General features: G+C 56.8%; 2 protein-coding genes across 9 annotated transcripts in view; both read left to right on the top strand.

The window, feature by feature from the left end:
• The first annotated feature begins 48 nt into the window (after positions 1 to 48).
• On the top strand, positions 49 to 14,490 carry AMDHD2 (amidohydrolase domain containing 2). 3 transcript variants are annotated; one of them, XM_023616531.2, is made up of 11 exons: positions 49 to 258; positions 540 to 676; positions 758 to 897; positions 6,086 to 6,140; positions 6,291 to 6,503; positions 6,585 to 6,673; positions 6,765 to 6,909; positions 6,984 to 7,091; positions 7,265 to 7,333; positions 8,292 to 8,393; positions 8,759 to 10,430. In XM_023616531.2, exons 1-11 carry the CDS (start codon positions 176 to 178, stop codon positions 8,845 to 8,847), a joined length of 1,230 nt encoding a protein of 409 aa, XP_023472299.1. In that variant the 5' UTR covers positions 49 to 175; the 3' UTR covers positions 8,848 to 10,430. The 3 variants fall into 3 exon arrangements, with proteins under 3 accessions (XP_023472299.1, XP_023472301.1, XP_023472300.1); XM_023616533.2 differs by lacking the exons at positions 8,292 to 8,393; positions 8,759 to 10,430 and adding an exon at positions 14,215 to 14,490 and having other exon boundaries at positions 70 to 258; XM_023616532.2 differs by lacking the exon at positions 8,292 to 8,393 and having other exon boundaries at positions 70 to 258.
• A 304-nt stretch (positions 14,491 to 14,794) lies between these two features.
• Positions 14,795 to 20,284, top strand: part of PDPK1 (3-phosphoinositide dependent protein kinase 1) — an 83,949-nt gene continuing 78,459 nt past the window's right edge. The window contains exon 1 of one of the 6 annotated variants that reach the window (XM_023616528.2): positions 14,795 to 14,916. Coding sequence is in view for 1 of the 6 variants with exons in the window: in XM_023616527.2 (XP_023472295.2) it covers positions 18,985 to 19,008 (24 nt within the window). In the remaining 5 variants the exon portion in view is untranslated. Of the gene's footprint in view, positions 14,917 to 18,840; positions 19,009 to 19,244; positions 19,613 to 20,284 lie in introns of those variants that run through there. The other 5 variants (XM_070231150.1, XM_023616526.2, XM_023616527.2 and 2 more) reach the window with 5 other exon arrangements.

Here is a 20,284-nt window from a genome sequence, read left to right as displayed (position 1 = left end):
AGCCTGGCCGCCGCGTCACTGCGGACTGCGGGGCGCGCCGGTCACGTGGGCGCGCGGGTCACGTGGCGCGCGCCTCAGTCAGCTGAGGGTCACGTGAGCGCGGCCACGCTGGGGCCCCCGGTTCGGCCGCGGGGCTTCCGGCGCCGCCCGCTCTGCTGGGTTCGGGCGGCTCACGATGCGCGGCGGGCAGGGCGCGGCGCGGGCCCCGGTGCTCCAGTTCACCAACTGCCGCATCCTGCGGGGCAGGGCGCTGCTCAGGTGAGCGCAGCGCCGGCGGGGCGGGCGCTGGGCGCTGCTCCGGGGGCGCGGGGCACGGGGCCGGCTGCTGCTCGCGGGGCGCGGGGGCCGGGCGCTGCTACCCGGGCGCGGCTGGCCTCGAGGGGCGCGGGGCTGGCGGGGCGGGGGCTGGGCGCTGCTCCGGGGGCGCGGGGTCGGCGGGGCGGGGGCCGGGCACTGCTCCGGCGGGCGCGGGCGCGGGCGCGGGGCGGGGAGCGGAGGCTGGGCAGGCGGTCCGAGTCCCCGCCCCGCGCTGTCCGCAGGGAGGACCTGTGGGTGCGCGAGGGCCGCATTCTGGACCCGGAGAAGCTGTTTTTTGAGGAGCGGCGCGTGGCCGACGAGCAGCGGGACTGCGGGGGCTGTATCCTGGCGCCCGGCTTCATCGACGTGCAGATCAACGGTGTGGTGTAGGGCCCAGGGGGTGGGAACCCAGGGGAGGACCTCTGAGCACGCTGCGACCCCTTCTTTTCTGTGGCTGCAGGTGGATTTGGCGTTGACTTTTCTCAGGCCGCGGAGGACGTGGGTTCGGGGGTCGCCTTGGTGGCCCAGAGGATCCTATCTCACGGAGTCACCTCGTTCTGCCCCACCTTGGTCACCTCACCACCCGAGGTTTATCACAAGGTGAGGTCAGGCTCTCTGCCTCCGAAGAGGGCTCCAGAAGCAGCCAGCCCCTGAATTTTCAAATCTCCTCTCCTCTTCTTTCCACCATAGACAACCTTGGCGCCTGCATCTCGTTTCCTCCTCTGGCCTCTCTCTGCCGGGGCCTGGGGCGTCACCCCTGGGCTTTCTCACTCAGGTGTCCCCTCTGCCTGGTCTCTCTAAACACTCTGCCATCGCAGTGGGACTGCCTTTGCAGCTGTCCCCACAGGCCTCCACATTTGCTGCCTCAGCACCTGTGCTACCCCCCCACCCTCCCCACCCTGCACTCTGGCCGCCTCTGCCTCCGGGCTCCAGAAGCTGCCTCCTTGACCAGGGCTGCTGGGGACTTTCTCATTGCCACATCCATAGTTGTTTTTCAGGCCCATCCCCCCTAACCTGTCTGTGCTGTGACTGGTGAAAGCACCTTCCAGAAAGTAGCTCCGTTGTCTACCCCAGGCCTTCCTGCTGCTCTTGTCTACACCCCCGCATCCTTCCACTTTCCTCATTTGCAAGTCTTGGGATTCAGTCATCTGTGGTACATTTTTCCTTTAAAAAAATTGTATTTTTCATTCAGGTTCTTTAGTTTTGCTCTTTGCCACGTTTTATTATTCTTTCTGTTTGTATGTTCTTTTTTTCTGAGTTATTTGAGAGTAGGTTGCATTCATCAAGCCTCTTTACTTCTGAATGCTTAACTTTTTCTTAAAAGCAAGGATATTCTCTTAAGTGAATGCAATTGAGTTACTGACTTTAGAAAATTAGTAGTTATCTATCTCTTAACCTACTATTTTTGTTCCACTTTTCTAGTTTTCCTGCAGTACAGGATCTATTCCAGGATCAGGGATTGCATTGACCACTGTGGGGTTCCCTCCTGGGTGTGTGGACGCAGAGTCACAGCTGGGCGCTGTGGGAGGCCGCGAGCTGTGGGTTCTGGGTTTGGTCCCGGCCTCCTGACTTCACTCATCAACTGGGAGACTTAGGCCCTCCTTACTTCTTTCTGAACCTCGGTTTCCTCAGACCTAAAGTGAGAAGAATAATGGTATCCTTTTCTTAGGATAGGTGGGTACTCAGCACTGTGCTTGGTACATATTAAGCACTTAGTAAATGTCAGGTATGGGTATCTTTCTGGAAATTTCTCCCAGCTCTTCGATCACAGAGTCAGATACTGAAAACTAAGCTCATCTTCCTGCTGCAAACTGGCCCCTGGTTCTGGACATGCCCACCCTCTTGGCCCCCATCCTTTGTGCTCTTGCTTCCTGCTCCCCACCACTGAGGCCTAGTGACTGTCACCCTAGCTTCCCAGTGCTCTCCTGGTTCTGGGTCGTGCCAGAGTGACATTCTTAAGGCACAGGGCTCAGCACGTCACTCACAGTCCCCCACCCCAAGCCCCCTTTATCGGCAGGATAAACACCACTCTCCTGAGCACTCCCTCCCTCCCTGCCATGGAGCTCTGCTCTCCCCCCAGCACATTGCAGCCGTTCCAGGCAGTGTCCTCTGCTGCTCCCGAGCCTTCTGCCCACAGGCCTTTGCTCCCTCTGCTGCACCAGCTGCCCTGCGTGCCTCCTTGAAGCTGGGCTGTCTGCCCCTGCCCTCACACACTGCATGTTTGGCCAGCGTGATGCAGACTGCAAGGTCTTCCTCAGGGCAAAGAGTCGCAGCCAGTAGGAATTCTATCTTAGGTTTTCTTCCTGGCACCAGTCATCCTCCAGAAATGCTTACCGGATGAGGGGAGGCAGAGAGTAAGCTGATTTACGGTGGAAATCGTGGAGCACTTTGAATATGAGAAATTTAATACTGATATTCTCTTAGAAACCACAGGACTGTTCACTTGTGTATCTCCCCCACCATCCACCCCACCTTCGTCCAGAGCTCCATCATACCGGGCAGAACTGGATTGCTACTTTGTTGGAAGTTACTGAGGTCCTTTTTCATCGTGTTCTGGTCCATTGAGACCACCTGCTCTTTTTCTGAGGTCTTCTCCTCCAGCCTCGCCATTTGCTACCCTGCCAGGAGGAAGATCTGATTGCGTTGTTCTGTGCATCAGGTCCATTGTCTGCTGAGCCAAGATGAGGCACCTCAGGGTGACAGCCAGGCCATTGCCTCTGGCGCCACATGCCCTCTACACTTTGACCTTTCCTGCCTTGAACATGTCTCGTTCTCTTCGCCTCCAGACTGCTGTTTGTTCTGTTCTGTCCACTTAGTTCTCTCTAGCTTTCCCTTTTAAAACTCTGTTCTGGAAAAACTCAGCCATTATCTTATCTTATTTCTTTTTTGAATCTTTATGAACTCTTATACGTCACCTGGCCTGTTAGGAAAAACAGCAGCTCTTTGCTGCCACTGGTTCCCGCCTGGAGGCAGTCACTTTCAGCTTAGGTGACTCTTGGAGGTTGCCCTCAAATCGCTCAAAAATATGCTACTGTTCCTACTTGTCTTTTCGGTTTAGGGCAATTTATGTGCGTATTGGCTTCTCCCCAGGAAAGATAAGGATTCGTTCTCTTTGAGCCCCTTGCACGTTCTCGGGCCCTAACGGCCCCATCATCCCCGTGGTCCCCAGTTACCTGTGGTTTTGGTGAAAACAGTCCTCAGGACCCACAGCTCAGTTACGTTTCCCTGCCTGTCAACTGTGTTTCCCCGGGAGCTTCTATTCATTGTTTGCGTGGCGTTTCTATCTACTGACTCAACGCCATGCTTTCTGCAAGTTGTCCTGCTCTTCTTTTGGGATAGTTAGACGCAGCGAGCCATCCATCAGTTTGTCTTCCTGCGGAAGCCTCTGGGACTTGCTCTTCCAGTGTTGGCTACTGGCGCTCCTGGGGTCGAGCTGTCCTGGGATCTCCCCTCACTGGGGGGTCGCCTGGCCTCGTCTTGCTGAGTCTCTCTGTCCAGAATCCTGTGTCGTCGTTTTTGCTGGTGTACACCTTCGTTTTTTTTGTTGTTTCTTTTTTTAGAGATTGGCACTGGAGCTAACATCTGTTGCCAATCTTTTTTTTTTTTTAATTTCTCCTCGCCAAAGCCCCCTAGTACATAGTTGTGTATTCTAGTTGTAGGTTGTCTGGTTGTGCTGTGTGGGACGCCGTCTCAGCATGACCTGATGAGCGGTGCCATGTCCATGCCCAGGATCCAAACCGGCAAAAACCTGGGCCGCCGAAGCGGAGCGCACGAACTTAAGCCCTCAGCCACGCGGCCTGCTCCTATGCCTTCATTTTGGTGGAGCACATCTTCCGGTAGCTTCCGGAGAAAGGGGTCATGGGAGAGAAAGTTTTTGAGATCTTGAAGGTCTGAAAATGTCTTTTCTCTTAATTCGTGGCTTGGCTGGGTTTCAATTTTAGGTTAGAAGTCATTTTCTTCCAGAATTTTAAAGGTATTGCTGTATTGTCTTTTAACCTCCAGGGTTGCTGATGAGAAGCTGGACACCGTCTGACCCCTGATCCTTTGTGTGTGACCTCTTTCTTCCCTCTGGAAGCTTTGCCCCTGGGTTCTGAAGTCTTAGGGTGATGTGTGGGGTCCTGGGAGAGTTCATCTGTTGTGCTGGCCGTCAGCAGGCCCTGTCCATCTGGAATTTCAGTTTTGGTTGTTTGCTTTTCTTGAATGATTTCTTGATGTTCTCCTTCATTTCTCTGTCATCTCTTTCTGGGAGTTGTTATTCCACTGTTGGGCCTCCTGGATGGCTTCTGTAATTCTTTTCTCTTCTCTCTTTCTGTTTGGCGCTGCTTTCTGGACATTTCCCTGGTTTTTACCTTCCAGTTCTTTTCTTGAGTTTTTCACTTCAGTACTTGCGTATTTTTCATTTGCAAGAGCTTGCTTTCCCTCCCAGATGTTCCTTTTTCCTACACTCCATCCTTGTTTCATGGGTGTGAGGCTTCTTGCGCGTGCGCCTCTCCTGGCTCTCTACGTCCCTGCCGGCTCTGTCCTGTTGTTTGTGGCGCTCTCCTTGTCTCCTCTCAGAGGCCTGTCCAGCCTGCTGGCGAGCCCTGCTTGTCGGCTCTGTGGGAGGACAGGGACCAGCAGGCCACTGGGAACACCGAGCCTGGGGGCAGCTGGAGGCTCCCTTAGGTCGAGGTCCCTGAGTCCTTTGTCTTGGGCCTTTCTGGTGACATGCTGAGAGCGTTAAGAACATAAACTTCCACTGAATTGCCCCATTTTCTGCTGTGCCTCGACCTGCCTCTCTCCTAGAGACCCTCTGGTTTACTTCCCCAGGTGCTTGGTGGGCACACTTGAGAACCCGGCTATTCTTTAACGCCGCTCCTGTTGTTGGTCCCCCCCACCCAAGGCACCAGGTGCTGCTGAGGCCTGAGCCAGTGGGGGGCCGTGTGGTGCCTGTTTTCTCACTGTCCCCACCACGCCTGCCTGCCCATATCTGCCAGCATCTGCGTGCTGGGCTCCCAACTCAGCTTGCCCTTCCCCCATCCTCTCTGTCACACTGGTTTTAAGCCTCTTAAAACTCCCTGTATCTTGTTTGGGATGGGGACACGCTGGTCCAGCAGGCTCACCCCAGGGACTCTGCCGTGTCCTGCTCCCTGTTCCACATCCTGAAGGGGGTGGGCTGGGACACCTGTCTGCTTGTCCACTTCTGAGGCATATAACGTGAGGTGAGCCCCTGTCGCACACAAGTGGCCTTCCTGATTACGTCCAGCTCCTGGCACAGCATGGCCATGCCTTCAGTGCTCAAGCCCCCGGCCCCATCACACTGAGCTCTCTGGCTGCCCAGCCCCTGCTTCTGCCCGTTGCTCTGCTTGGAGTACATGCCCTCGTCCTGCCTCGGGCCTGCTTCCTCCTCCTCCAGCTCAGGGAGGCCGGGCCAGTGCCTTGTCTGGGTCCAGGCCCTTCTCGTGCACCCTCTTCTGTGTCCTAGCTGCTGCCTGGACTGGGGCCCCCTTGAGGGCCAGGGCGGTTGGAGTCACCCTCCGTGCTCTGTGCCTGCCCCCTGCCTGGGAACTCTCTGCTCGCCTCCTGGTCCTTGTGGAGGCCAGTCTCACGTCCCCAGGGACCTGTCATTTCTCAGTGCTCCTAAGTCTATGTCCTGCTGTTTCTGAGTACTGAGTTTTCCCTGACCATGGTAGGGGCCTTCTACCATCTTCTAACACCTGAGGGAAGGCCAGTGGGGGCTGGGCTGAGCTCTGACCTCTGACTTCAGCTGGGCTGTGGGGGCAGGGCTTTAACAGCTGGTTCCCCCCAGGTCCTTCCTCAGATCCCTGTGAAGAGTGGTGGTCCCCATGGGGCAGGGGTCCTCGGTGAGTGGCTGACCCCTCTCCCTGCCCCCACCCTGGGAGGCTCCTTGGGGATCTGTTGGCAGTCCCTCCCCCTCCAGGTGCCCAAGTGGGGAGGGAGGGCAGGGCTGCAGGGTAGGGGCCTGCTGGAGCCATCTGCTCCCCTCCTCCCAGGAGTGCACCTGGAGGGCCCGTTCATCAGCCGGGAGAAGCGGGGTGCTCACCCCGAGGCCCACCTGCGCTCCTTTGAGGCCAACGCCTTCCAGGACGTGCTGGACACCTATGGTTCCCTGGACAACGTCTGCATTGTGACACTGGCCCCTGAGCTGGGTCGCAGCCATGAGGTGATCCAGGCGCTGACAGCCCGTGGCATCTGTGTGTCCCTAGGTAAGGGGCCTGCCTCCGGGGCTGGGCCCACCTGGGGGTCCCGGGCTGGGTGCAGAGTCTGAGTCTGGGTCCCCCATGCAGGGCACTCGGTGGCCGATCTGCGGGCTGCGGAGGAAGCGGTGCAGAGTGGGGCCAGCTTCATCACCCACCTCTTCAACGCCATGCTGCCTGTGAGTGCTGCCCTGGCTCCTGGGTGGGCTGTTGGGTGGACATGGGGCTCCTCCTGCTGCTCAGCCGCCCCTCCTGCCTGCCCCTGCCCAGTTCCACCACCGTGATCCGGGCATCGTGGGGCTCCTGACCAGTGACCGGCTGCCCCCAGGCCGCCACATTTTCTACGGGATGATCGCCGATGGCATGCACACCAACCCTGCTGCCCTGCGCATCGCCCACCGGGCCCATCCCCAGGGTGAGCGGCTGGGCAGGGCGGGGGCAAGTGGTCAGATCAGGTGGACCAAGTCCTGAGGCCCCTTACCCTCTCAGGGCTGGTGCTGGTCACCGATGCTGTTCCTGCCCTGGGCTTGGGCAATGGCCGTCACACACTGGGGCAGCAGGAGGTGGAGGTGGATGGGCTGACGGCCTACGTAGCAGGTGAGTGACCCCCGTTGCTGCTGACTACCCACATGAGAACACTTCTCAGCCCCTCCGTGCTGGGATGCAAGAACCTGGGCGTCGTCCCCTGCCAGCCTGCTGGCCGCCCCCCACGCCACCCAGCATGCCTGGTGGCCCCCGGCCCCCCCAAACTTGCCCTCTCTGCTCTCAAGGCACCCAGACACTGAGTGGCAGCATAGCCCCAATGGACGTCTGCGTCCGGCATTTCCTGCAGGCCACAGGTCAGTGAGGAGGGTGGGTGTGTGCGTGTGTGTGCGAGTACGTGTGCTGGGGTGGAGGCTGCATCTGAGAGAGGCTGGAGGGGAGCGTGGGGCCAATGAGGGCCCTGCGCCCACCTCTCTTGTCTGGTGAGGTGCCCAGGAATGCGGCCAAGGCCCCGCCTGCAGGGAGCTTACAGGCACAGGGAGAGGGCGGTGAGCAAGCTGATGGCTGGATCCAGGGTGAGAGGCGGTAAAGCCACAGCACCCAGACAGGGAGGGCCTTGGCCTAGGGCCTGTGGGATCCCAGGATCTTACAGGTGTGGAGCTTGGGGAGCAAGGTGGTTGTCAGGCCTCTGGGGTCAGGCTGTGTGGAGGCTTCTCAAGGGGTCGGCATGTTCTGGGGGATGGGAGGGGGTGGCCTGGCAGAGGTTGTTGTTGGCCGGGCCCTGTGAGGCTCTTGCCAGCACCCCAGGGCTGGGGCGTCATGCTGGGAGCTACCAAGGTCCAAAATGCTCTGTAGAGCAGCAGGGAGGCTGGCCAGGGGGCAGGTGACAGTTGTGGCCTAAGGGGTGATGTGGGGGCAGAGAGAATTGGGTTTGGTCGTTTGACCTTTGCAGGGGGCGGGGCAGAGCATCAAGCCCCAGGTGGCCTCTTGGATGCCCAGGCTGCTGCTTCCTTGTGGGGCTGCTCTCCCTGGGACCCAGGAGGAGGGAGGGCTGCGGGCATTTGGGTCCAGAGCATTTTGTCAGTGGGGAGAGCATCTCTGTGGGGCTGGGATGGGTGAGTGGCTAGGAAGACAGCACCTGGCAGTGTTCTCAGACTAGGGGGAGGGCGGGGTCTCGCCAACGTGCTGCAGAGTCCTAGGATGCCCCCAGCCCCCGTCCCTGGGACTTGGAGCTTTGGGGCCATCGTGGGGAGGGGCTGCTGGCAGAGCTTGCTGGGGGTTGGTGGTCGTCACCCAGCTCTGTCCCCCGAGCAGGCTGCAGTGTGGAGTCAGCCCTGGAGGCTGCGTCCCTGCACCCCGCCCAGCTGCTGGGGCTGGAGAAGCGCAAGGGGACCCTGGATTTCGGGGCCGATGCAGGTCAGGCCCTGATGTGGGGTGGCCCTGGGCAACCTGAAGACTTGGGAGTTCTCAGGGGGCCAGGGTGAGTGGGTGGGATGTTCCCTGTGCCCAGACTGCCTTGCCCGGCCACCAGCCGCAGCCTGGGCCCCTTTTCCCAGCAGGCCACGCTCTCTGGCTTCTGAGACAATGCCAGGTAAGGGGCTGCTGGGAGCTTTGTCCCTCATCCCCTGCTGCCAGGAATTTTGGTTCCAGGGCCTCAGTCAGTATGTGAAGGGTCAGGGCGTCCTGCATGAATTGTGTCCTGGGCCTCAGTTTCCCCACCAGCCTGGTGGGGGGGCAGTGGCCCCACCCCTTCCGCCTCTCACGGCCCATCTCTGACCCAGACTTCGTGGTGCTTGATGATTCCCTCCACGTCCGGGCTACCTACATCTCAGGCGAGCTGGTATGGCAGGCGGAGGAGGCCAGGCAGTGACTGAGGACCACAACTGGGGAGGACGCCCAGCCCCAGCCGGACACTGTCAGGGCTGGGCCATCGAGGAGCTGGTCTCCAGGAAGCGAGTGGGAGCCCTGCCTCAGGTGGACGGCCTGGGCCTGCGAGGTGGCTGGCTGGCTGGCTTGGATAAACGTGCGCCCCACAGGGGCTTGCCTGGTCTCCGAGTTTTGCTTCAAAGCAGGGCTTCTTGCTGTTTCCGCTGTCATGCTCGTGGGTCTCCTGGGGGGCTCTTCATTGCTTAGGGTTGAGAGTGGCTGGATTCCAGCTTAGCCTAGCCTTGTGGGGCCTTGTGGGGCTCCAGTGGAGGTGACAGGGCCCTTCAGTAAGACAAGTGTGTCTGAGGCCTGCAGACCCACAGGCAGACGTGCTGGTTGAAATGGATGGAATGGGGCAGGGGAGCCTGGGCTGTTGGGCTCCCTGGGTAAGCCAGCTTCGAGGCGAGTGGGCTTCAGGGGGCGCTGCTGGCTCTGAAGACAGCCACTATGTGGGGCTCAGACGGCTGGCCTTGGTGCAGCCCTTCCTCCTTCCTACGGGTGCAGTCCTCAGAGCAGGAGGGCACAGACTGTGTCCCAGGACACCATTGACTGTAGTTTGGCCACCACTCTTCCTGCGTCTGCTGCGGAGTCCACTAGAGGAAGTGTCTCCAAGCCCAAAGTAACAAAGATGGTCACAGGTTCCTGTTGTGTTTGAGGGTGAACAACCTGGGGAGAACAACCGATGAGGCAGGGCTGAGTGGGGGCCTGGGGTAGGGGCACATGCCCTTGGGGTGCCGGGATGCGGTGTGCCCGGTGGTGACTGAGCAGCTCCAGCACTGTGCCAGCATGAGGGATGTGGCCCAGGGCCCCTGCTATCTGCCTGCCCCTCCCTGGTGGGGAGGGGGCTGAGGTGCTGTTCAGCTGGTGCCAGGCCACCTAAGTGCTCTCGGAACCTTGCTCTGTTCTGCTACCAAAAATCCAAAGGGATTTCTTATTTGTCACCCCCATTTCTCAGATGAGGAAACGGGCACCGAGTCCCAGAGTTGGTGAGCACCAAGGCCAGGGTTTGGCCTGGCCCAGCCATTTCTGGGGCCTCACTTCCACCCATCATCGTGCTGCCTCTCTGGGAGGACCAGGGAGGGGCCAGTCGAGATGGTGGTCAGCAAGGTTGACGCCAGAGATAGTAGGAGCCAGCACCAGCGGGGACAGCACTTCAGGCAGAGTGTGCTGCCCCAGAAAGGTGCAGTGGTACAGGCTTAGTGTGGGAGACACAGATGGCCACCCTGGCTGGAGAGAGGGGACCCAGGGGGCTGGAGAGGGGTCACGCGTGGTGAGCAGGGCCCTGCAGCTGCGTGGAAGTTTGGGTTTTATTTGAGGTGTGGGGGCAGCTGCTGGAGGGTTTTATTTTTAAAGTTGTGGTAAAATGCATATAACATCTACCATTTTAAGCATTTTTAAGCTTACAGCTCAGTAGCGTTAAGCACACTCACATTGCTGTGCAACCATCACCGCTGTCTTCTGCGGAACTTTTTCCTCACCCCAATGGAAACCCTGCACCGAATAAACACGCTCCCATCCCCTCCCCCAGCCCTGGCGCCCACAGTTCACCTTGTTTCCATGAGTCTGAGGCTGCAGGCTTTTAAACAAAGATGCGCTGACGTTTTAAGTGATCCTTCCGGTTGCTGCGGGGGGCGGGGGGTTGCCAAGGATAGCAAGAAGACCCTGAGGGGCTGGTTGTGGGGTGGCAGTCGAGTTAAGTGGGGGACAGGCTTGCCCTAGTGCAGGTGCGGACTGGGTGGGGTGGGGGAGGTGAGGCCAGGTGTGTGCCTGAGTCACTGGTGGGTGGGGGTGACTTTCACTGGAGGGAGGAGCTGGAGTGGGATCCCTGGGAAGGTGGCCTGGCGTGCTCCCAGCATCTCCGTGGCTTGTTCTGTGTTGTGCGTGAGTGGGAGGACGAGGGCCCTGTGCTGGTGAGAGCTTCCGCAGGGACGACGGGCTAGGCCTGGGCGGCCGCCGCGATACGACTCCCCGCATGGGGGCGAGGGCCACCTGGCGGTCGGGCCTGGGATCTGCGGAGGCTTCCACCTGACGCTGTTGGACTGCGCTGAGGGCATCCGGGTTCGAGCCCCGCCGATGAGGGGACCCCTTGCGAAGCTGAGGGCTCCGGGCGCACCGGAAACACCGCGGCGAGCGATGCGCTCGGGGCCTGGCGTTGATTCGTGCGGAGGATCTGGGTGGTCCAGGCCGGACAAGCCGCCTTGGGAGTGGGGGACAGACGGTATCAATCAAGCGGAGAGTGAGGCTGCGCCCACGCCCGAGGGGGCGGGGCGTTCACAGTGAGGCCGGTCCAACCCGCTCCTGTCGCGACCCTAGCCTGCGGCCCAGGCGCCGGGGCTACGCGGGTCTGCAGGACCGGGATGGGTGCGGCGCGCGGGGACTCGCTTGCTGTGGAAGAGGCTCCTTCCTGAGGGGCGGGCTCTGCCGGCGGCCAATCAGGATCGCCATGAGAAGGGAAGCGCTGGGGCCAAGCAATGGGGAAACGGGTCGCCCTCGGACCCAGTTAAGGGGCGAACCCGCAGCCGAGAGCTCCAGACGGCGCGACCAGAGCGGGCGCCGGGGACCCGGAGGGCCAACGCGCCGCCGCGCTCTGCGGACCGCACTGCACCCCAAGCCGCCCTTTCTGCTCTCCTCCCCGTCCCACTGCGTCCCGCTTCCCTGCGCACCTTCCGCCTACAGCACGTCCTTCCCTATACCGTCCCGTCGAGCCCCCGCGGGTCCCCGTACGCCCCAGTCCTCCTCGCGCCCTTCTGCGCCCCTTCTTTCCCGCCCCGCTCTCGTTGGCGTCGGGGAGTTGAGGGGCAGGGCTCCCCGCCGGCCCCTTTCCACCGTCTCACCGGGCCTCGCCCCACCTCGGAGCTTCTCTGCCTCGGAGCTTGTCCTGGGTCCGGGGTCGGGAGCCCGGGTGGACACAGCACGGGGGTGGCACGAGGAGGGTGGAGGAAGGGCGTCTCCGCTCCTGGGCCACCTCCTCAGCATCCTTCCTCGCTCTCAGTCTTCGGGCAGCTCTGGGGGCACCCAGCTCGGCCCCGAAGCCGCAGCCCTCTCTGAGCCGCGCGTGCCTCGCACTCCCCCCGACCCAGTTAACAGCTCGGTATGATTCCTTCCAACCTGATCCTGAACCTCTTTCCACTTTGGGGGCTTGGTTTCTTTTATGAACTGGGATTGCACTTTTGATTGTGCTTTGCCCTTTGCTTTTTTTTCTTCTTCCCCTGAGGAAGGTTCGCCCTAAACTAACATCTGTTGCCAATATTCCTCCTTTTTGTAATGTCAGCCGCACCACAGCATGGCCGCTGCAGAGCCGTGTTGGTCGGCTCCTAGAACCTAACCGTGGCTGCGGAAGCAAGCGTGCACAACTTAACCACAAGGTCACAGTAGGTCACAGGCTGGGCCTCTGGCTGCTGCTTTTTTTTTTTTTTTTTTTTGAGGAAGATTACTTCTGAGCTAACATCTGCCGCCAATCCTCCTCTTTTTGCTGGGGAAGACTGGCCCTGAGCTAGCATCTGTGCCCATCTTCTTCCACTTTCTATGTGGGAGGCCTACCACAGCATGGCTTGCCACATGGTACCACGTCCACACCTGGGATCCGAACCGGCAAACTGGGCTGCCAAAGTGGAATGTGCGAATTCAACCGCTGCGTCACTGGGCTGGCCACCTGCTCAGGGTATCTAGAAGGCGGATGGCATCCTGTGGGTTCCTCTTCCCTCGTGTGGCCACAGCAGGATCTGAGAAGGGGCTTCTGTATTAGTGTCCTACTGCTGCTCTAACAAGTTACCACAGACTGAGTGGTTTAAAAGAACACAAATTTGTCACCTTACGGTTCTGGAGGTCAGAGTCAGAAATTTGTCTAAATGGGCTAAAATCAAGGTGGTGGCAGAGCTTTGATTCTCCCTAGAGGCTGTAGGAGAGAATCTGTTTTCTCACCTTTTCCAGCTTCCAGATGCATTCCTTGGCTCATGACCCCTTTCCATTGGCAAAGCCAGCAACGGCCAGTCAAGCCTTTCTCATGTTGTGTCTCTCTGACCCTGGCTCTTTTTTATTTTTCTTAACGTGTGCTTTTTGGTGAGGAAAATTGGCCCTGAGCTAACATCTGTTGTGAATCTTCCTCTTTTTTTGGTCTTCCCCAAAGCCGCATACGTAGTTGTATATCCCAGTTATAGGTCATTCTAGTTCTATGTGGAATGCTGCCACAGCATGGCTTGATGAGTGGTGTTTAGGTCTGTGCCTGGGATCCAAACCAGTGAACCCCAGGCTGCCAAAGCGGAGTGTGAGAACTTAATCACTCAGCCACAGAGCCGGCCCCTGACCCTGGCTCTTTCTCTCTCTCCCATCTCCTAAGGACCCTTGTGATTATATTGGGCCTCCCTGGATGATCCTGGATAATCTCCCTATTTTAAGGTCAGCTAATCAGCAACCTTAATTCCCCCTTTCCATATAAGATGACATATCCACAGGTTGGGTGATTAGAACGTGCACATCTTTGGAGAGGCCGTTATTCTGCCTACCATACCTTCTAGAGAGAAGGGCCCAGTTCAGGGCTCCCATTGGCCGGGTCTAAAGGAGATCCTACATTGCTGTTGTCACTGCACTCAGGTGCTCATTTCCCTACATGCTTACCAACACTGGATGTTTTCAGTCTTTGCGATGTTAACCAATTTTTGGAGTCAGTCCATTTTAAGCTGGGGAAGTCAAGGTTTAGGGAGGGAAGTTACTTGCCTGAGATCTCCTGCAACTTTCTGTTGCCTGGCTCCTGGTCTACTTTTTTTCTCACGTAGCAGATTTATATGGGAGGACATTTTCCCAGGTGGCTTTCCCATTGGCTTACTTTGGCATCTTTCATCCACCCATCTGCAGCTACCAGCAAGTGCATCTTGGGAATCTCAGGCATAGTGACCAGGGACTTAGCAGGCAGAAGCAGGAGACTACACCATTATCTTTTGTGAGCCCTCTTGTCTCTCCCTGACTGGTCTCCCTGCCTCCCCTTTGCCTGGTACAGCCCTTCCCTGGCTCCCAAAACCTCCATGGATGCGGGCCTGGCCCACCTCTCTTCCCTTGTCTCTCCCCGTCTCTCTCTGCATCCCAGCAGGATTAGAATCCTGGCTTTGCCCTTGACTAGCCATGGTGGCCAGCCTTGAAGATGACCCCCAGTGATCCTACCTTCTGGGATTCACACCCTTGTCCATTCCTCCCACATGGTACCAGGTTGTTCTGTGTGACCAATAGGATGGGACAGAAGTGATGCTATATCACTTCTGAGATTAGGTTATAAAAGTCACTGTGGCTTCCATCTTGGGTGTGCTCTCCTTCTCTCCAGTCACTCTGGGGAAAGCCAGCTGCTGTGGCATGAAGACACTCAGACAGCCCTGTGGAGAGGCCCCCATGGTGAGGAACTGAGGCCTCCACCAACACCTGGGTGAATGGGCCACCTTGGAAGGGATCCTCCGGGTGCACTCCAGCCTTACATGACTTGACATCCCAGCTGCAACCTTATGAGGGAACCATGAGCCAGAGCCACCCAGCCAAGCGGCTCCTGGACTCCTCACCCACAGGAACCATGAGATAATAAATACTTGTTGTTTTATGGCTCTAAGTTTTGGGATAATTTGTTACACGGCTCTAGATGACTGATACTCTAGCTGTGTGATGTGAGGTAAGTTCCACAGCCTCTGAACCCCAGTTTCCTCCCCTGTGCCATGAGGGTGATAGAAGTGAGTGAAAAATACATGAAGTAGAACAGGCCTAGTGCAAGCATGGCCTGGTTTTCAGTGAGTGCTTCACACTCCTGGGCTGTGTATATAAGGCAGCCCTCCAGCCCCCTCCCAGGATGGTTAAGGTCATCCTCCTGCCCCTCCCTGGGCGGAACATGACCTCACAGTGTCAGGCCAAGCTGTTGCACTGTTGGCTCGAGCTCACTTTTCCACCAGGGACAGGTTCAGGCAGGGAAGGTACAGATGGGAGCGGGGGACCGTCCCCCTCCTTCCTCCAGCTGGGGTGCCAATGAACTACCCTGGGCCAGGTGAGTCCATCTCCCCTCCTGTTCATTGTCCTGAGATGGGCAGCCAGACCCAACCCATGAAGGGGGTGTCCTGCCTCTTGCCAGGTGAGAGGAGCGGCGTTGCCTGGCCTGGCTTAGGCTTTGCAGACTGGCTGCCAGTGATGCCCTGCGAGAACTGAGAATTGTTGTTTGTTCCTCCTATAGCTGCCCCTCCCAGCCCTGCCCCTGCTGCCTGCTCTGCCTTCTTCAGGGCTGCAGCCAGCCCCCCCCACCCCTTCCCTGGAGGCTGGCTGGGGTGCTTTCTGCTCCACCTCCTGCTCCAGGGGCCCTAAAGCTCACCGTGTAGCTTCTCCTCAAGTTTTTCCCCCCTCCCTGTTTCTCTCTAAATTACTCAAGAACGACATGGCTATGCTTTGGTGTAATAGACTCTAATTAAAATTAAAAACTTAAAGGGGCCAGCCCTGTGGCCTAGTGGTTAAGTTCAGCACACTCCGCTTTGGCAGCCGAGGTTCACAGGTTCAGATCTCTTGCCAGCCACGCTGTGGCAGTGACCCACATACAAAATAGAGGAAGATTGGCACAGATGTTAGCTCAGGGCGAATCTTCCTCAGCACAAAAAAAGAAAAAGTAAAGACACCCCCCCCACCCCCCACCCAGTTCATATTCTGCAACTTGCTTCTTTGCTCTCGCTGCTTGTTAGGGCTTTGCCCTGTTTTTGTCAGGAGCTGCATGGAATTCTCCAGGATGAATGTACCATAATTTATTTTGCCATTCTCTTCTTGATAAGTATTTTGGGGTTTTTTTCTCTTTTTTCGCTTTTTGTTTCATATTGAAGCTGTGCTGTCACAAACATCCTTGCATAGCTTTACAGTAATGAGTGAGAGCTTCCTAGCATTTCCAGGAAGAAGATATACCCGTTTTATTAATTTTTATTTGCATAAGTGTTTAAGAGGCCAAATAGTTCTAAAAAGGCTTATAATGAAAAACAGCAGCTCCCGCCTCATCTCTCCTTACTCGCATCCCTCATGTGGTAGAGCACATCCTTCAGTAACTTTCTGAGAAAGGGTGCTTGTGAGATATATATTTTTAGACTCTATAGCTATGTATATATTTACCCTTGCATGTACTGTACAGTCTGGCAAACTTCTTCACATGTAAAATGGTAATAAATATTGGGGTTCTTATAAGGTTGTGATGACAATTAACTAAGTAAATCATATAAAGTGGCTAGCATTCTCTGAAGACAAGTTCTTATTGCTTTTTGAAGACTGAAATAAATATAAAATAAGGTTTGTTAGCAGACAGTTGAGTGCAGTGGTCAAGAGCAGGGCATCAGTGTTGGTCGGGGCTGGTTTTGAGTCCTGTGCTCTGTGACCTAGTAACTCTATGACTGAGAGTAGGCAAGTCCCTGAAGCCTTGGCTTCCTCATGTGAAAAATGGAAACGGATGGGGCCGGCTTGGTGGTGTAGTGGTTAAGTTCATGCACTCCACTTCGGCAGCCCCAGTTTTGTGTGTATGGATACCAGGTATGGACCTACACACCACTCATCAAGCCATGCTGTGGCGGTGGCCCACATACGAAAATAGAGGAAGACTGGCACAAATGTTAGCTCAGGGACAATCTTCCTCACCAAAAATAAATAAATAAATAAATAAATAAAATAAAAAAGAAATGGTCATGGTACCTACTGTTCATGGGGCTCCTGTGGTGTGAAATCAGATCCACTGCTCTTAATGTGTAGTAGGGCTTATTGATGTAGGATACTGTTCCCAATGTTCCTGAATGTTGGATGTGGCTTGCTATGGTGGCCAGAGCTGGTATCTATCTTGATGTTGTCTTTGTGTCTCCCGAGGGGAGAGTGTCTGGAGAGGGTACGCAGTTGGCAATTTGCAGCATGTATCCGAAGTTCTGAGAGGGATACATACACTCTGACCCAGCAATTCCATCTGCTAAGAATTTATCCTAAGGAAATAAGTAAGAGTGTGCATGGATTTAAATGCAGGGCCTTGTTCATGAGGAAAAAGTCCGGGAACTACTGCAGTGTCGTTTAGGAGGGAGCTTGAACAATACGTGAATCTGTAAACTATAGGCTTCCTCCGGGGGAGTCCTCTGCACCCCTCTCACCTGAGGAAGATGGCAGTCAGATGTCAGGAGAGCTGTAAGGCATACAGGACCATACATTGTTAAGTGAAAAAAGGGAATGTCAGAACAGCGTGAGTCTATCTAGGGAGTATGGGTTACACTGGCCTTTTTATTAAGATTGGCACCTGAGCTAACAACTGTTGCCAATCTTCTTTTTTTTAAGTTTTTCTCCCCAAAGCCCCCCAGTACATAGTTGTAGATTCTAGTTGTGAGTGTCTCTGTTTTTGGCATGTGGGACACCACCTCAGCATGGCTTGATGAGTGATGCCATGTCTGTGCCCAGGATCCGAGCCAGCGAAACCCTGGGCCAGAGAAGTGGAGTGCGCGAACTTAACCACTAGGCCACGGGGCTGGCCCCTGTTTTTTTTTTTTTTTTTTTTTGAGGAAGATTAGCCCTGAGCTAACTGCTGCCAATCCTCCTCTTTTTCACTGAGGAAGACTGGCCCTGAGCTAACATCCATGCCCATCTTCCTCTACTTTATATGTGGGATGCCTACCACAGCATGGCATGCCAAGCAGTGCCATGTCTGCACCCAGGATCCAAACTGGTGAACCCCAGGCCGCTGAAGCAGAACATGCACACTTAACCGGGCTGGCCCCCCTGTTGTTTTTTAAGGTAAGTAAATGTACAGAGGACTGGAAGGCTGGACAGTCAAACAGAGGCTGTGTAGTCTAATGGTCAAAGCACAGCCTCTGCCATGTGGATATCGAGATCTTGGTTCTGGCACTGCAAGACCTAGGACATGTTACAGAACTGTGCCACACCTCAGCTTTCTCATCTGAAAAGTAGGGCAACAATAGCAGGGATGCTGGTTTAGAATGAGATTGGGCATGACAATTCCTTGCTACGAGTAAGCGCTGAGGAAATGTTAGTGGCCTCGCTGCTACTCGATGATTAATTCTGGCAGTGGGATTATGGATTCATTTATCTTATGGCTACTTCTTTACATTGTCTAAATTGTTATTGTTTAAAATAACTTCTTTTGGAAATAGAAAAAACGTTATTTTAAAATATGCAAACCTTTAGGTACAAAGATGGTCCTAATTTTGTTTAAAACAACATCATCATAGCACAACAACGTGAATGTACTTAATGCCATTGAACTGTACCCTAAAACGGTTAAGGTGGTAAATTTTATGTATATTTTAAAGACGATTTAAAAAACCAACAATAGCATCACCATCATCAACTAAAATACCAAAAAATTCAACGTCATAATCATTATCATCATCAAGTCATCTTTATCGTTATCGTTATCAAAAAAACAAATTATGAGCAAAGAAGGGAGTTCTAAAGGTGTCCCCGGGACTATTAGCAGTGATGAGATGGGACTGTTTTCTGCCTTATAATTAGGACTTTATACCCTAAATTTTCTTCCGTGCACACGTCTTAGTTTTGCAACTCGTAAAGTTGCATCTCTCGTGTTTACGCAGAGCCCGGCTCCCGAGTCCGAGCCACCGGTTGGAGCCCGGCCCCGCCGCTGCCTCCCGCATGACCTTGGCAGGCCCTGGCCTCGGCATCTGCGAGCCTCAGTTTCCCGGCGCGGGAGCCGGGATGACAGCTCGCCCCTCCCCCGCCCGGCCCCGCCCGCCGCCCCGGGATTGGCTCGCGCGGGGTACCCCCCCGTAGGCGGGGCCAGGCCGCTCCCGCCCGCTGGGCCCCAACCCGGAAATGCGGCTCGGAGGCGCCGGCGGGGCCTCCCCGGGCCGCGGCGGAGCGACGGCAGGGGCGGCCAATGGGCACGGGCGGCGGCTGCGGCGCGGCGGAAGTCCCGCCTGGCGTCGCGCGGGGGCGGGGCGGCGCCGGGGGCGGGGGGCGGTGGGCGGCGGGGCGGGCGCAGGATGAGGGCGGCCATTGCTGGGGCTCCGCCGCGGGGAGGAGGACGCTGAGGAGGCGACGAGCCGCGTAGCGCTGCGGGGGAGGCGCCCGCGCCGTCGCGGGGCCCATGGCCAGGACCACCAGCCAGCTGGTGAGTGCGCGGCGGCCGCCGGGGTGCGCAGGCCCGTCACCCCGTCGAGCGCGGCGGCCGCCGGGGCCCGGCGAGGCTGGGCGGCCCGGGGTCCCCAGGGCCGGGCGGCGCCTCACCTGCGGCCAGGCGGCCGGGCCGGGGAGCGCGGGCGCCGTGGCGGCGCCGCTTGGCCGCCGCGGGGAGCCCGGGCCCCGGTGCGGCGGCGCCGGCCCGGCGGGGGCGCTGACAGACGCGCAGAGGGCGGGGGAGCCGGGGAGGTGTCACCGGCCGTCGCGGTGGAAGTGCTCGGAAAGTTTGTTTTCGGCGCGGCCTGGAGACGAGCCTCCGGGTTCCCTTCGGTTCTGTCCGTGGAGGAACCGCCGGGGCCTTTGCCGGGAACGGGTCCGCGTGCCTCCGCCGCAGCAGAGCGGGAGCTGTGAGTTCTCGCCTGAGCACCTGATGCTCCGGGCCTCCGAGTTCGCGGCTGCGATGGAGTCGATGTGCTCCCTTCCCGGCGCGGCGGCATTGGGGTGCTTCTCCTGCCTGGAGGCTCCGCTTGGACACAGGCGTCGGTGTGGTGCGACGCCCCTGGGAGGCCGGGCTCAAACTGGCCACCGAGGGGCAGGTGAGCGGGACAGCGAGGAGGGGTTTTAGGGGGAAGGAAGAAGCGCTTGTTGGGTGAAACGTCTAGCTAAGAGTATCGCTAGTGTTTATATGTTTTCTCTCTGTTGCTAAAAGTATCCGTAGTGTTTTGATGTTTTCCTTCCAAGTTCTGGCGTCTTGGGAAGATGGTTTAAGGACGTCCACCTTGTATGCGAGTGTAAAGTGGGTGATGGAAGAATGTCAACACACTTGCACAATTTGCTTCAAAAGGCAAATCCTTTAAATGAAGGAAGAGCCGAGAAATTTACTTGATTATTTATTTTCCGTAATCTTTTTGGGGGGTTATAAGCCCCTTTGAGAATCTCACGGAAGGTATGAATCTTATCCTGAGAAAAACGCACAGTTACACCGAATTTTGTAATTATTTCAGGAGGCTCTTGAACTTTCTGCTGCTCGTCCGTGGACTTCAGGTTAAGAACTCTGCTTTGTAGCGATGGGGGATAATCCAAAGTCTAAGAGAAGGAGGACCTGTTCAGTTGAGAAAAATGGTCAAAGGCGAAAGGGATGTCTTTGACTGTTGCGACATGTGTGACTGTACCCTGGGGTGGCTGGGCTAACACAAAAACACAAATTAGGCTGCTTGGCGAACCTCAGTGGAGGCTGTGGCTGACAGTAGTCATGGAAGTTTGTAAAA

Source organism: Equus caballus, chromosome 13 (genome assembly GCF_041296265.1).
Source record: "Equus caballus isolate H_3958 breed thoroughbred chromosome 13, TB-T2T, whole genome shotgun sequence".
Taxonomy (NCBI): Eukaryota; Metazoa; Chordata; class Mammalia; order Perissodactyla; family Equidae; genus Equus; species Equus caballus.
Note: the sequence above shows the minus strand (reverse complement) of the source record. Positions and strands in the feature narration are given on the sequence as shown.

Excerpts from the sequence above, each read along its gene's own strand:
- AMDHD2 (XM_023616531.2), top strand. The coding sequence starts at position 176 with ATGCGCGGCGGGCAGGGCGCGGCGCGGGCCCCGGTGCTCCAGTTCACC. Across the intron at positions 6,504-6,584 it reads TGGCATCTGTGTGTCCCTAG|GGCACTCGGTGGCCGATCTG; the intron begins GTAAGGGGCCTG and ends TCCCCCATGCAG. Across the intron at positions 6,910-6,983 it reads CCACCGGGCCCATCCCCAGG|GGCTGGTGCTGGTCACCGAT; the intron begins GTGAGCGGCTGG and ends TTACCCTCTCAG.